Source organism: Bacillus rossius (genome assembly GCF_032445375.1).
Source record: "Bacillus rossius redtenbacheri isolate Brsri chromosome 4 unlocalized genomic scaffold, Brsri_v3 Brsri_v3_scf4_2, whole genome shotgun sequence".
NCBI lineage: Eukaryota > Metazoa > Arthropoda > Insecta > Phasmatodea > Bacillidae > Bacillus > Bacillus rossius.
In genome coordinates this window covers 25,321,625-25,335,496 of record NW_026962011.1, presented here as the reverse complement: position 1 = coordinate 25,335,496, position 13,872 = coordinate 25,321,625, and the positions used below count along the sequence as shown (strand labels likewise).

General features: G+C 39.0%; 1 protein-coding gene across 1 annotated transcript in view; it reads right to left on the bottom strand.

Moving 5' to 3' along the window:
* Positions 1 to 13,872, bottom strand: part of LOC134541804 (G-protein coupled receptor GRL101-like) — a 192,567-nt gene that overhangs the window by 169,230 nt on the left and 9,465 nt on the right. Inside the window, exon 3 of the mRNA XM_063385496.1 lies at positions 2,448 to 2,564. Coding sequence (XP_063241566.1) covers positions 2,448 to 2,564 — 117 coding nt within the window. The remainder of the gene's footprint in view (positions 1 to 2,447; positions 2,565 to 13,872) is intronic.

Genomic DNA, 13,872 nt, shown 5'->3' with positions numbered 1-13,872 from the left:
AACTGTCTCAAGACTTCTGGACCTGGGACTATTCTTTAAACATTCAAGACAATTAATGACTTTAACAGATTTTAACTTTGATATCGTACATATTACTGATCAATGTCAGTTAACCAGGTCCAGTATGTACAAGCTACAAGTCTTTACGTAGTTAAGTAGTATTAAGTTGTTTTAGCGAGTTTCAAATTAGGTCTTGATCGTAAACATCATAGTTTAAGATATCTTGCCATTAAAATAGGACAGGTAACTTCTCGCTGTTCTTGTTAATTCGGGGATGGGGCAAACAAACCTCGTCGCGTCGTTACAATACCAAGAGGCTGTGGAAAACCTCTCCGAACCCCTGTCTCTCCTCCGATGTTGCTGGTTAGATCTCACTCTCCTCCGATGTCGCTGGTTGGGTCTCCGTCTCGATGCACCTCCTCTCGTGCTGCTGGTACTCCAGCAGGACTGGCGTCGGTCACCTGGAGTCGTCTAGAAGGATGATGTCCTCCGGTACACCGTCTACGATGCCGTCTACCGCTGTCGAACTCCTTCCATCTCGAAGATTGATAGTCCTTTTCTTCTTTTCTTCTTAATTCGTCGTTGATCCAGTTATATTTATGCTGTTAGTCAAAACTTATCGTCGTCGTAGATTCTTTAGTAGAGCTTCGAACATCGGTAACTACCTCTTCTTCATTGTGTAGTTCCGGTATTTATTATAAAATCATCAATTTCACGTAGATTCTAGCTATTCAGTCGTCGTACCAATGTTTTACGTGATATTCTTACATTCATTTATGACTAAATCACGGAGCTCTTTCTCTCTAATCCTTCTCCCATGATAGTAGAACAGAAACTCCAGTTCCAATTTGTTTCAAACAGTCAAAGCTTTCTCTATTGAACACTCTCCGAAATCACACTGGAAATACTAAATTCTTTAAATAAAATATATGCGCAGTCGAGCGTCCAATCACCTATACTCTTTCCTCAGTAATGACCCAAAAACAATATTAAAAGGTGTAAGCTCATTTCCTATTCGTCGCCGTTTAACAAATGTTTGCAAAGACATTTCATAAAATTATTACTTAGATAAAACATGAAAATACTTAAAGAGTAAAACCAAATTGACCTGACCATAGAGATACAATACTGGTAAATATAATTCATAACAGGACTAAGACAAAGTCATAGAGGTAAGAAGTAAAATAATAAACATAAAATTCATTTCTATTGAGGGCTTCTCAAATACCTCTATAATATATATATATATATATATATATATATATACAGTATGTTGCAAAAACGTCCACAAATGGAAGAAAATGGCGGTTAAAGGCCCCTGCTTTCTTGCTGAGGATGGAACCAGCAATGAAAAGCTTAACTCACGCAAGCGACGCGACAGAAAATTCTCGCGTTATTGTGAACATGCGAATTTTACACGGGCTACAAACAAAAAAAAAAAAGATAACCTAGAAAATTTTCATGGACATTACAATGTGCATCACGCATACATTAGCCCTCAATGTTAACCCTTTCTTTAATCGAAATGTTTGAGGGAAATATGTTGAATCCAAACGTTTATTGGGAATAAAATAAACGTGCGTGAACACATTTCCAAGACTTTAAAGATAGGTCTAGGAAAAAAAAAACATTTTCATGATACAAAGTGATAATACGAACAATCCACAAGTCTTACCATCATTCGGATACAAAAGTTTGAGACGGATTTCAGTAACATCGCGCCCACGACGCGACAGAAACGAGAAATCGTTCTATTCGGAACGTCACCATCGTGTCGTACGGGATAAGCTCGGAAATTATTTCATTCGGGTCGCGCCCGGGGCTCTGCTAAGGTCCCCTCACATGATCAGCCCGAACCGCGCCTCGCCAGTCCAAACAATCAGCACATCAGTCCATAACCTGAGCGTTGTGGCAGACATCTTCGTTTATACTCCACGTTCATTTTTTTTTTGAGGTGACAACGTCTAATAAATCGATGAACGCCGGCTGCACGCACGAAAATGTGTCCCGTTACGCACATTGCCCCGTTACGCTGTGTCCCGTTACGCTCATTGCACGCTTGTGCCGCATCTATCTTTCTTCCACTCGATTGGCCTATGAATCTACTATTATATTAAATAGGTTAAGGCGGCTTTTCAAAAGTAGCTTTTAAATTTAGTACTTTAACTAAACTATCATTTCATCAATGTTTAGTTATGATTTTGTCACGTTAAACTATCGTACGTAAACCGACTTTACATAGAACAATTTTTTTTTTTTCTTTCAACTGAAAGTGCAACTGCAATTGCAACATGCAAAGATTCTTCCATATTCTTACGATGAAAAGATACGTTCAACAGCAACAGCAGCACCAAGTCTGATCGTGTGTGGGAGAGCCGTTCGGTCCGGGCTGAGCACCTGGCCTGATCGTGGTTCCAGCACGAGCAGTGAGTGCCCTCGCTACTCACGGCACTTGAGCTCGTCCGAGCCGTCGCCGCAGTTGTCCACAAAGTTGCAGACGGCATCCAGCGGCACGCAGAAGTGGTTCGCGCACTTGAAGTGCGTGGCCGGGCACACGAACGACTCTGCGAACCGAACACACACCATGACCTTGAGTTCGGGTAGACTGATCCTCGTCTCCTGCGCAGGGCGCGAGCATTGGCTCGCGATACGCCAAGTTCGTCCCCGCGCGAAGAATGCCACGTGTGACTGTTTGCCGATGGAACTTCAACAAACATTTTTTTTTAAATGAAAAGTAGTAATTTTAGGCAGTAGTACGCATTTTAATCTAGGCTACTATTTATGTACTAATTAATTTCAAACGCCAAATACATCTAAACTCGGACATACAAAGCGAGAGCAGATTTTGTAAACTTATGAATGTAACATCTGTGTCTGCCATAACTTAAAGACCTGCTTATTTTTCGTTGCTGACTGGTGAAAAACCCAGATTACAATTTTGGTTTTAAAAACTGAATGACCCTCGGCATTGAAGCACGAGTTATTGAACACGCCTAGAGGAACGGCGAGCCAATGGCGATGCAACTAAAAATTATCTGACCAATTGATCTGCTCTCCAGGAGAGAATATTTTATGTGGGAGCATAAAATAAAATGAATACCCAAGGTCGGCTTCATTATGCATATTGTAGCCTGAAACAAAAATAAATAGCTTGTTTCGAGATCAGTTTTCAACTTTATTTTGGTAAATAAGTCAATCAATGTATTTTTTTTGCCCAGCTTCCACGTGTGTTCTAGCTATGTCGATGCATGTCTATACATGATTTATAACTTGGACATTATTTTATGGACATACTGAATATTATGAATACTCTGTTTTACAGTAGTAAGTTGGTTGGCTATTGGTTACGCAGTTGGCAAGGAATTTGGGTTGTCAAACTATTTATCTCTTTATCACTACACGTGAATTTTCCATTTAAAAAGCGCAATAAGTACAGAAAAAATACCAATAACAACTGAATATTATAAAAATTTTATACACAAATAAAATTCCTTTTCTGTACCTCATAACATAAAAATTATAATTAAATGACATGTAAATGAAAACAGATTATTCAATTTCAAGAGATAATTTAAGTATTGAAAATCAATTTGTACCAGAGCTTAGGCTTAAAGGATTGTGTATGATACTTAGTTTAATCCCTCAAACCACGAAAAAAAATTCGCCATTACTACTATCCAACAGTCAACGGTTGATTTTTTTAAATTGCATTATATTGTTCTAGACTTTTTATTAGTGACGACATTGAAGTGAACGTGAGTGATGATGTTGTTTTCCACATTTAACGACGTCAAGTTAAGGATATATTATTAACAATAAATTAATTAATTTTGTTTTTGATTCAGCAGAAATATTATTTAAATTAGCTTATGTATATGGTTGGTAATGTATTTACTCCAATGGCTGCGTTCATACATAGATATTTAGTTTTCAATTCGTAATTATTTAAAAAAATATATATGAAGCTATTTTTAAAACAATCCCAAGACGTACGCTTACTTTTTTGAACTATATTTAATAGCGGGTGTGAACACTTTTTTTTTAAAATGTTCGAGATTGTGGTTGCCGTATTATAAAAATTCACGCTGTTTATCGCCCCAAATGTTCAATCCTGACAAATATCGATGCCGGAAGTAATTTTCGTTCGACGCTTCTGTTTGTGAGTTAGATGACGGAAGCTATCAGATAAGTAACAAATTTAAAAGAAGTAGTACGCACGATGATCAGAGGAAAGTTATCAACACATTTGAAGTTGTTAAACTTTGCTGTTAATAAAACTTTGAAGTTATTAAAACTTTTAATCGTATAGCACAGCAAAAAAGCGCATTTACGTTAACGGGCATACACCAAAAGTTTATAATCTTTCTACCGCCTGGAGTTTTTTTCAGACGATAGCTTAAATTGAAATATGTGAATAAATACACGAACGTTATCACATACTTTTAATTTTATGCTAAAGTGGTAAAATTATTTGCATTTAGTTACAGGGAATCGCGACATAGTAAATGTGATGGAACTTGAATGGTGTAATATGGATTTGATTTGATGACAGACTGTATCTTTTTTGGTATATGGAACAGAAATATTTTTGTAAAGCTACAGATATTTTGTAAATCTTTACATTTAGATGAAACTAACTGCATCACTTCCAAATTGTGTTCGCAGTAATGCTGGGTTCGGATATTTACCCGATCATTTATACTTTTTGTTGTCACAGTATCTCCAAAAGCAAAAGAATTGTGTAAACCGTTCCCTGAATAGCTTTCCAGTATTAGCTGCGCACATTAATACGCATTATAAAACAAAGTAAAGTCTAATTTTATGGAATAATCGTTTTTCTTTTCCATGGTATAAAAAAATTGTGCTTAAATGAAACATAAAATAAAATATAAAATGATGTGCCAATTTGCGTAAGCTATGATCCGTATTATCTCGAAAATTATATTTCATTATTGTAAAAATAATAATAACCACGAGTTGTACCAAGCTACAATATCTTCCTTGCAGTAATACAAACTATTTTTTTGGCAGCTGATTTTCAAATGAATCTTTTGTAGAAGTATTGAAAATATTTTTCTGTACCTGAGACGGTGGTACCTCCACGATAATATTAACGTAGTGGGCTTTGAACCACATGGATACCGACTCATATCTGAGTCAGGTCAAGGTTTTGTGGAAGAACCCACAACACTAGCCGCTCCACCCCCCCCCCCCCCTTCCAAGTCTGACGGGTCAGCGTGACGTAGTTTAGGGCAGAATGAAAACAAGAAGGTCTCATTTAAATTTTAATAAAATTTGAGCGAGTCTTTCAGTACTGGCCAGTGATGTATAAACATCAAACATTGGTAAAGAACAAAATCACGTGTTTTCGTGTTGTTCATGTTGCAAAATAAACTAACAGTACGAATCTCGAACACGAAATATATAACGTAGAATTCTTCGAAATAATTTCCAGCGTGATAAATAAACTGATAAATAAAATTGTCGCTTTTCAATTTGCATAACATAATTTCTAGATGGTTTTAGTGTGCACCAGAAATGCAACGAAAAAAATCGCATTACACAATTGAAAATTTTCAGGTTTAAAGTCTAATGCGCATGCATGCAGAAACTGCTATAGCCGCGAGCCGAAGTCGTCAAGATGGTGGATGCACGGGGGATGTACTAAGCATATTGGTATGCCATAGCAAATTTATGGTATTGAATCTATCCTGGAATACATATTTGTAAACTTGAATAACCATAACAAAATATAATAGCAACTTAAAAAATTCATAGCTATAATTTATCAACCAGAACGATTGTGTTGGCGTTTTAATACCAGTACCCTTAAGATTTTCAAAACTTGAAATTACTCTTTCTTATGACTATTTTAGTTTAACAAATATACTCACTATCATGAAGTTTCATTTGAAACACCAATAATGTTTGGTACTTCCCCTAATGTTTATGAAAGTGACTATACACATTTCCATCGACTTCCTCTCCATTTTCACAAAACTAACCGTACTAAATGTCGTATACCGAGAGCTAACATAAGTTTACACTTCGAAATACCATCAAAAATTAAGAATAATTAAACAATTGCAGAGTAACATATCAACAATGAATGATCGTTAAAATTAATTAAAACCGAGATATATTTTTTTCCAACCAGACTAGAAAGTAAGGACGACCTGGTGGGGGAGGGGGGGGGGGGGAGGTTCGATGGTGTTCGCTCACATTTTAACTTCAATTATTAACATGGCAAATATATCACACATTCTCCTCTACTTCGTACCGCATGCCACTTGAAAGCGCGAAAGTGACGAGGCGAAAGTGAATTTACGTGCGAACACAACGTTTACGGTTCGTCAAACATGTCGTAAACGGATCAGCGGTGGAAAAAAGAGACGAGAACAACTTCAAAGCGAAGTGGAAAGTATAAGGAAGAACCTTCGAAGGCACGAACCATGTACGAGCGATTGAATGCACACGAACCGTAGAACTGTATTCGTGAACTCCCGTTCTTCGAAGCGAAATCGCTGAGAAACCTTAATCGAGAAAGCACGTCCCACGGAGAACTGTTGGGAGTCTGAAGTTCGAGCCTAAACAAACTTCCAATTTGTGTGAATCTCCGCTGTAATAGACGTTTATTGGCTGCATTAAGTCTAGAATACTCGTATCCCCCAAAGGTAATATGTACTGCACAGCATGCGTCTGAAATCGACAGACAAACTAAGGCTGCAGGCTGTTCACAAAAACATAAGTTGGAAACGTGAAAGCCTGTACGAATAATGGTATTAACACGTGTCTTACAAGTTGGAGCTGAAACACTGGTTTATAAGAAATAATAGAAAATTAATTAAAGTGGAGCACTAAGCGTCTGGAAAATGATTCATTCAGCAAAACATAAAGCGGATAATACTCCTTAAGAAACCTTTATTCTTCATCGTCCAGAAATGTGTGATATCATTGTACGACAGCAACAACGTTTTACAACTAAACATTATTCAGACGCTAAGTGTTCTATCCTTAATACAGTTGTATTACGAATTTGTTCAGCTCCAAATTCAAATGCTTAAAACAACCTTTAAAGCTCTTTAGACCATAAGTCGTACACAAGTTTTGAACTTTTTTCCATAATGAACCTGCATCTGAAGATCGTAACTCAAATTCCTACTCATCCTGTGTAGAGAAACATGCATAGGAGTTGTCCAAAGTGAAAAGTAACTACAATGTTAATATTAATTTTTTACTGATTTTTCGCTTAATAGGCATTGCAAACTACTGCTCGTCGATGGTTTTTTTTTTCCGAAATGTAATGCGCATGGTAAAAGACAGACGAATAATAAACAGTTAAAATTTTTTGCTGTACTATTAGAATCATGGTCAAGCATTAAAAAGTTGTTACCGGTGTCCCGTGACATCGGAACGTAACACTAGCACGCAACACTAGTGTGTTTCCAATACTGGACGTGTCTAACCCCTGATGTATCCGCAACCAGTTATACACCGCATCGGGGCGCGCATTTTCCCTTCAGGATAAGCAGGCCTCCAGCTTCCTACTCACTTCGCTTAGAAGGTGCCAGACCATTTAATTGTCACGTGGCCCCGAAGTAATGTGCTCCGGCGAGGCTCTTCGATCAACCCTTTCCCGGGCAGTGGGAAGTATACTTCCCACCGAGGTCGTTTTGTTAAAGGGCCGCGGTAAATTGTACCACCTCGGACTTAGTCTGCCACATGTCGGTTACTTCAGTAAACTATAAATAAACAGTTGGTAACCCTTGAAAACAAATGACAGTCATTGCAAACGAAGGAGAAGGCACCAGAAACTGCACGAAATACAATTTTACTATTATTGATTCGAGTGAATTTTAGAAGCACCAAATATGAATTTAATGTGTTTTGGTAAGTGAAATAATGCTATGAGTATATTTTATCAAGTAATTTGAGTAATTATTTTTCCTAACTTTACATTCTAGTTTGTTTGTTTTTTTACAGAAAAAATGTTCAGCAAGATTTCAGTGAACTAAGAAGGATAGTAATTTCACATTTTTGTCTACTTGCAGCAAAAATGCCCAACAAACATCAGAGAATTTCCAGCGAGGAAGCCCTTGAGTTATATTTTGCACTTCCAAGTGACACTGATGATTCCGACAGAGGTCCGGATGAAGGAGGTGGGGGTGTGTGTACCTCCTCGGCTGCAGCGAGCAGCGAGCAGAAGGCTTCATCGACACCTGCGGGTGAGACCTTCGCGTCGCGCCATTGACCGTCTGCCTGTGACGTCATGCTGCCCGAACGCTGCCCTGGTCCGCAGTGGTAAGGTGCTTCGCTCCCGAGGTTTTTGGGAGTCTTGGTAATCGTGCTCGCGTTGGCTCGTGAGACGAGTCGGTAAGTTGGAGTCGGGGAAAGGTGCTGGGTTGGAATCAGGAGGGCTGAAGAGAGGCCCACGTGGTATGGCGAGGCGTGTGATCCCCAAGCAACGACGATTTTCCTCCGACTGTGACTGACGTCCGCCCGTGTGTGTGTCGACTCGTATGAACGGCGTGTTGATATTGAGCTGTGCGCGACGGAACGAGTGGTACTTTTTGCGGTAATGGTGAGTCTGATCGGTATTGGGATCACGTTGAACCCGAACTTCCGTAGCAGGAGTTTGTTGCTGGCGGGACGGCGCGGCGTGCAGTAGTAAACCACTGCCAAAAATGATAGTAATTTTTGAGGTAACTATCGCTAACTGCGTTGTACATATATATCTTATTTTACGTTTAAAATATATGTTTTAGTATGCTGAACAGACAAAATTTTTAAGTAATACTATTTCCAATTTTATCAATTTTAATTCCGGCAAGCAGTTTAAAGTGTGTTTGCATTGTCATAATAGAGAATGTTTTCATTTGGGCCCATATTTTATATTTCATGGCTCGGGATATTTAAATTTTTAAATGTTCCGTAATTCCGGATGATCAGAATAGAATATTTTTTTTTCCTTTTGTGCCAAGCTACACCGAGTATTCGTGGAGGACCTTAGCTCGTGTGTTTTGAACTGATGATGTCTTTGCGCCGTAGTACCGTTATAATGTTATGTTTCCATGTGTCTCTGTGCAAATAATTTTGAAATGTGAGGAATCTAAATATCTGTCATTGGTGGTTCACAGTGAATAGCGGACGCCATTTTTGAAAACTGCTGGTGACACCCGCAGCCCATGAAGCTAGCTTGATTATGTTCTTATCCTTTTCGTGTTGTCATAATAATGTGTAATAAATATGTTTCTGGCACTGCACGCTCCTTGTTTATAATAAAGCTGTTGAGTCCCCTAAAGTGTCTCAATTAAGTTAATTTTCGCTGTTGAGATAGTTAAATAATAATTTCATTTTTGCATGCCTAATGACCTGTAATAAGTAAAAGACGGAATCAGTGACCCAGCATATCATGTGAAGCTTTGCTTTAAGGTAAGGTCTCACTCGCCACTTTGCATACTTCGTCATTTTGTCATATCATTTAAAGCCTTTTCTTGTAAATTCATCCAGATATCTCTTATAATCCGTAAAAACTCTTGTCACCAAATATTTTCCAAATGCAGTAAAGTGCCGCTTATTCGAACTAGATGAGACCCGAAACTTTCCTGATCACCGGAAGTCCATATTATACGGAATTTGTCTTTAAATTAACGTAACGCAATGTATATGAGTATAAATAAAAAAAATTATGTTTTTTTTTAATATATACAACTTTTCGTACAGCCTAATGTTGCTGTTGACGCAGATACACGTTTTAAACCTAAGAAGTTAATAAGGTTTAGCAAAACAAAACATATTATAGAGATAAACCGGATGTCTGGAAGACCGGTTTCAGGATCGGCGGGACTCTACTAACAAGTAGTAGCAATACGTCACGTAAATGTTCATGATTATGGTCACTTGCGTGACCTTCAACAGCTCGCGAATTATGTTAAGTGAATATCTGGTGACAAAATTTGCGACCAGCATACAAATTCTAGGAAGCTATCGTGATGAATCTACAAGAGTAGCTGTTAATTAAGGGGTCCATCTAGTCGGGGTGTATGTTTGTAAGTGAGGCGGGATGATAAGCGCGACGCTCGCTGGTGCTTCTAGCGCGGTTATCTCCTCTGAACTGGTGCGCAGTCTTCTCGTCGTGCATAAGACAATTGTGAAATTTTAGCTGTGACCGTAATATTATATTGGCATAGAAAAGAAGTCCCTTGTGTGCTTTCAAGAATCTCTACCGGTTGGTTTACGCAAAAAAAAAAAATTCTCTGAAAATACGCCTTTTAGCCATTTAAACTCTTTTATAAATACAGTTTAAAAACTTAATCCGAAATCTAAAGTACTTTTCGGCTCTCAGCGAATTCTTAAATGCTTTTCGTAAGCAGACCCCACCCGGATATATTTGAGTAGTTTTGTAATCAACGCGTTGTTTTGCCTGAAGCTCTGGGAAGTGTATGTGTGCCCGGGTAGGCGGGCGTCTTAAGAGCGACGATAAGAACACGGACAAACCAACATGGCGAGTGAAGGCGAGCCTCAACTCTGCCGTGTTCACTTACCGGGAACAGTACGTGACCGACGCCCCAAGCCTTCCGCGGCCGACCCTGAAAGTGGCTGCTCCTCGAGATGAAGGCGTGGGCGTCTTCATACGCCGAGAGGAGTTTTTTTACTGCCCGTCGTAAAAATACACTCCCACGAGGAAAAGAAACAATTGGCTCGAAAGGGGGAGGGAAAGGTTTAAAAAAAGGATGCGTCCCGAGCTTCCGAGCTGGAAATCCCGCGCGGTTCACTTAGCTCCGATCCGTCCCGAACATGTCCGAAGTTGGCCGCCCGCTCGCGTGTAGCATCGCGGACGGAATAACCGCGCGAAAACATTATTTGGCGATATTTTATACGTTATTACTGTTTAAGAGTATTTTAAATTGCGCTTTCATTACCAAACCAACGTTTAATTTTAATAATAATCAACCAGATAAACGAAAACTTACCCTACCTAAGAGGGGGACAAAAAATAATTTTAGCGAGAATTTGAACACTACAAAATGATTTTATGTGTTATTTACGTAACTGAACTAACCTTACGAAAAATTATGATGAGTCTAGATGTGCGAAAACCTACGTTCCTTGAATTATTCTTAAAATGATGATTGATTTAGCACGGACCAAGAAAATTGAAAACACACACACACACGCAGAAAATAAGCCCGACGACAGCAACAGATATCAGTTTCGGATATGTCCACAACTGTTTTATCTACTGTGCTGTCATTTTTATTTGTCAAGAATGCCTACTTAATTTCATTGCTGTGTTTGTCTATGCGTCTCTGTATTTTCGTTGTGTTATCCTGATTAATGGTCTAGTATCATTTTCGGGTTAGCTATTTTCTCGCTGCGTTGTCCAAGGATGTTATTTTTTGACGTGACGTCTAATAAATCGATGAACGCCGGCTGCACGCACGAAAAAGAATGACTCATTGTCCCGTTACGCTCATTGTACGCTTGCGCCGCATCTATCTCTCTTCCACTCGATTGGAACAACCATCGATTTGATTTTTTCGAGGCACATTAAACTTGAAACACTCCCATTCGTTTCCTACTTTTCCTATCATCGTCCTATCCTTAACAGAATAACACAGATTGGAAGAAGTTAAATAGCAAACATGTATAAAAGTTATAGTTAAAATAATCTGTTCGTTAAAGTAATAAACATATTTGAATTATTGAGTGCAAATAAAAGTAAATTTATCAATTAAATTGTAGATTTCATTTCACCCCTTCTTTGTATCCATACAAAATAGTGATAATTCAATAAAAATGATTCAATTTTATTCATAAAAGTATGCAATCATTTCATCAATGTTTTGTTATGACGTTGTCACGTTAAACTATCGTCCGTAAACCGACTTTAGAGACAACCATTTGTTTGTATTATGAGTATATTTGCAACATGAAAAACACGAGAACAAAGAATGTTTACTCGTACCGAGTTTAGATGTATACACATCACTGACTAGTACTGAGAGACTCGCTCAAACTTTTGAAGCTATACTTCTTAAGGCGCGTAGTGGAAAAATGATGAGCGTGATTTTTTTACGATGCACGTGCACCATGCAAGAAAATGGTAGACCCGTATGTATGAACATAAACCCATATATAGTCACTTTCATAAAAATTAGGGGACATATTAAACGTATTGGTGAGCGAAATGAAAGTTGATGATAGTGAATATATTTGGTAAACTAAAAACGTAATAGTAAAGAGTAATTTCATGTTTTAAATATATTAAGTATACTGGTACTATACCTTTTATAGTACACATTCTCCTTATATCCTTCTGCCAAATGTGATAAATATTAAACGTAATAGTACAACTATCCTTATATACTTAATTTATATTCATATAGCTTGTGCGAAAACTACTTAAGTATTAACATTGTAATGAATTTTGACATGTGAGTTGTAGGCTTCCCGCGGGTAATGCGGGCCTGCCTCTGGGTCAGTGAACGGCGCGATACCCCCCGGTGAGACAGCAACTGCGGGAGCAGGGGCGGCGCTCGGACGCCGCAGTAACTCAGCGAGTAATACGTCGTGGTAAGGCACGCTCTCGCTGGGGGGAGGCGTGTGTGTGTGTGTTTGTTCTGCGGCGGCGCCGAGAGACGGGAAGCAAACTACGCGCGCCGTCGGTTCGAGCTGCGGCCGTGTGTATAATTCATAACCTGCTGCCAGGCCGAGGATGAAGCGAAAGGTGGTTAAAAAAAGAAAAAAAAAAAAAAAGAAGTGAGACTCTCGTAAATTTAAAAAATAAATAAATAAAAAACACAAAAAAAAGTGAAAAAAAAATTGTGGCTCGTGCAGGATTACTATCCGTAAAATAAACATCGTTCAACCCTTAGGCGTAGCCGACGTTCGACGTCACTAACTACATTTAGAGAAAGTTGTCTCAAAATTGTCGAGTTCATATAATCTTTGTATGCAATTTAAATTTGTTACGTTTTTAAAAAAAATATATATATATTCTTTAAAATCAATTTATCGAAAAAGGAACATATAAAAGAGAGAAAATCTCAGAGTCAAATATATTTTTTTATTTTATAATATTTATGTATAAAAAAAATATTTTCGGTTGTCAACTGCAGACTCAAAAAACATATCCGTACAAGATGATCTTAAATTGCTGGCATCAATTTAAAGAGCGGCAGGTAATGCCGAAACAAGAACATTGTGTCCGGAAACGAAAACACGCAAAGTTACATGCGTGAACAGTGGCGCGCAAAAATTTGAATTTGGCGGGCTTCAGTGGACTGCTCGCCATTGGCTGGAGAAGTCGCGCGATCGCATCAGCGCGGTGACGTCCAACCGCTTTGCGGGAAGGCAAAAAAAAAACGAGTCGGGCTCAGACGTTTAGAGCTAGTCACACGCAGCTTTTGGTGTAAATAACCCTTCGTGGTAGGAAACTACAAGTGCCAGGCGGTCGCTGGGTTTAGCCGTATGGAAGTCTTCGTATGCTGTACACATTTGCCGCACACATTTTGTTTCACCTTCCCTGTACATCATTCACACATAGGCCATCCCTGCGGATGTAAAGTCTGTTGTGCTACTGCTGTTTGTCGAGTCTGTAATTGTAGCATTGTGTATCACTAAGGGCCCTTTTCACCACGGACCACTCGATCACCGGTAACTGAGTGGCGGGCGAGTCGCTGTCAACTGCTGAATCGTTGTCTTTATAGGGATTGCCGGCGAGCGTTCACACGGGCAACTGTCTCGTCAAGGTCGGGCAACTCTCTGGCGATAGTTGCTCGCAGTTGCTCTTTCCATGAGTGCCCGCCACCGCCGTCAACCACTGGTACGTTCAGCTAAGTGAGAGCTTTCACACGGGCAACTGTGTCT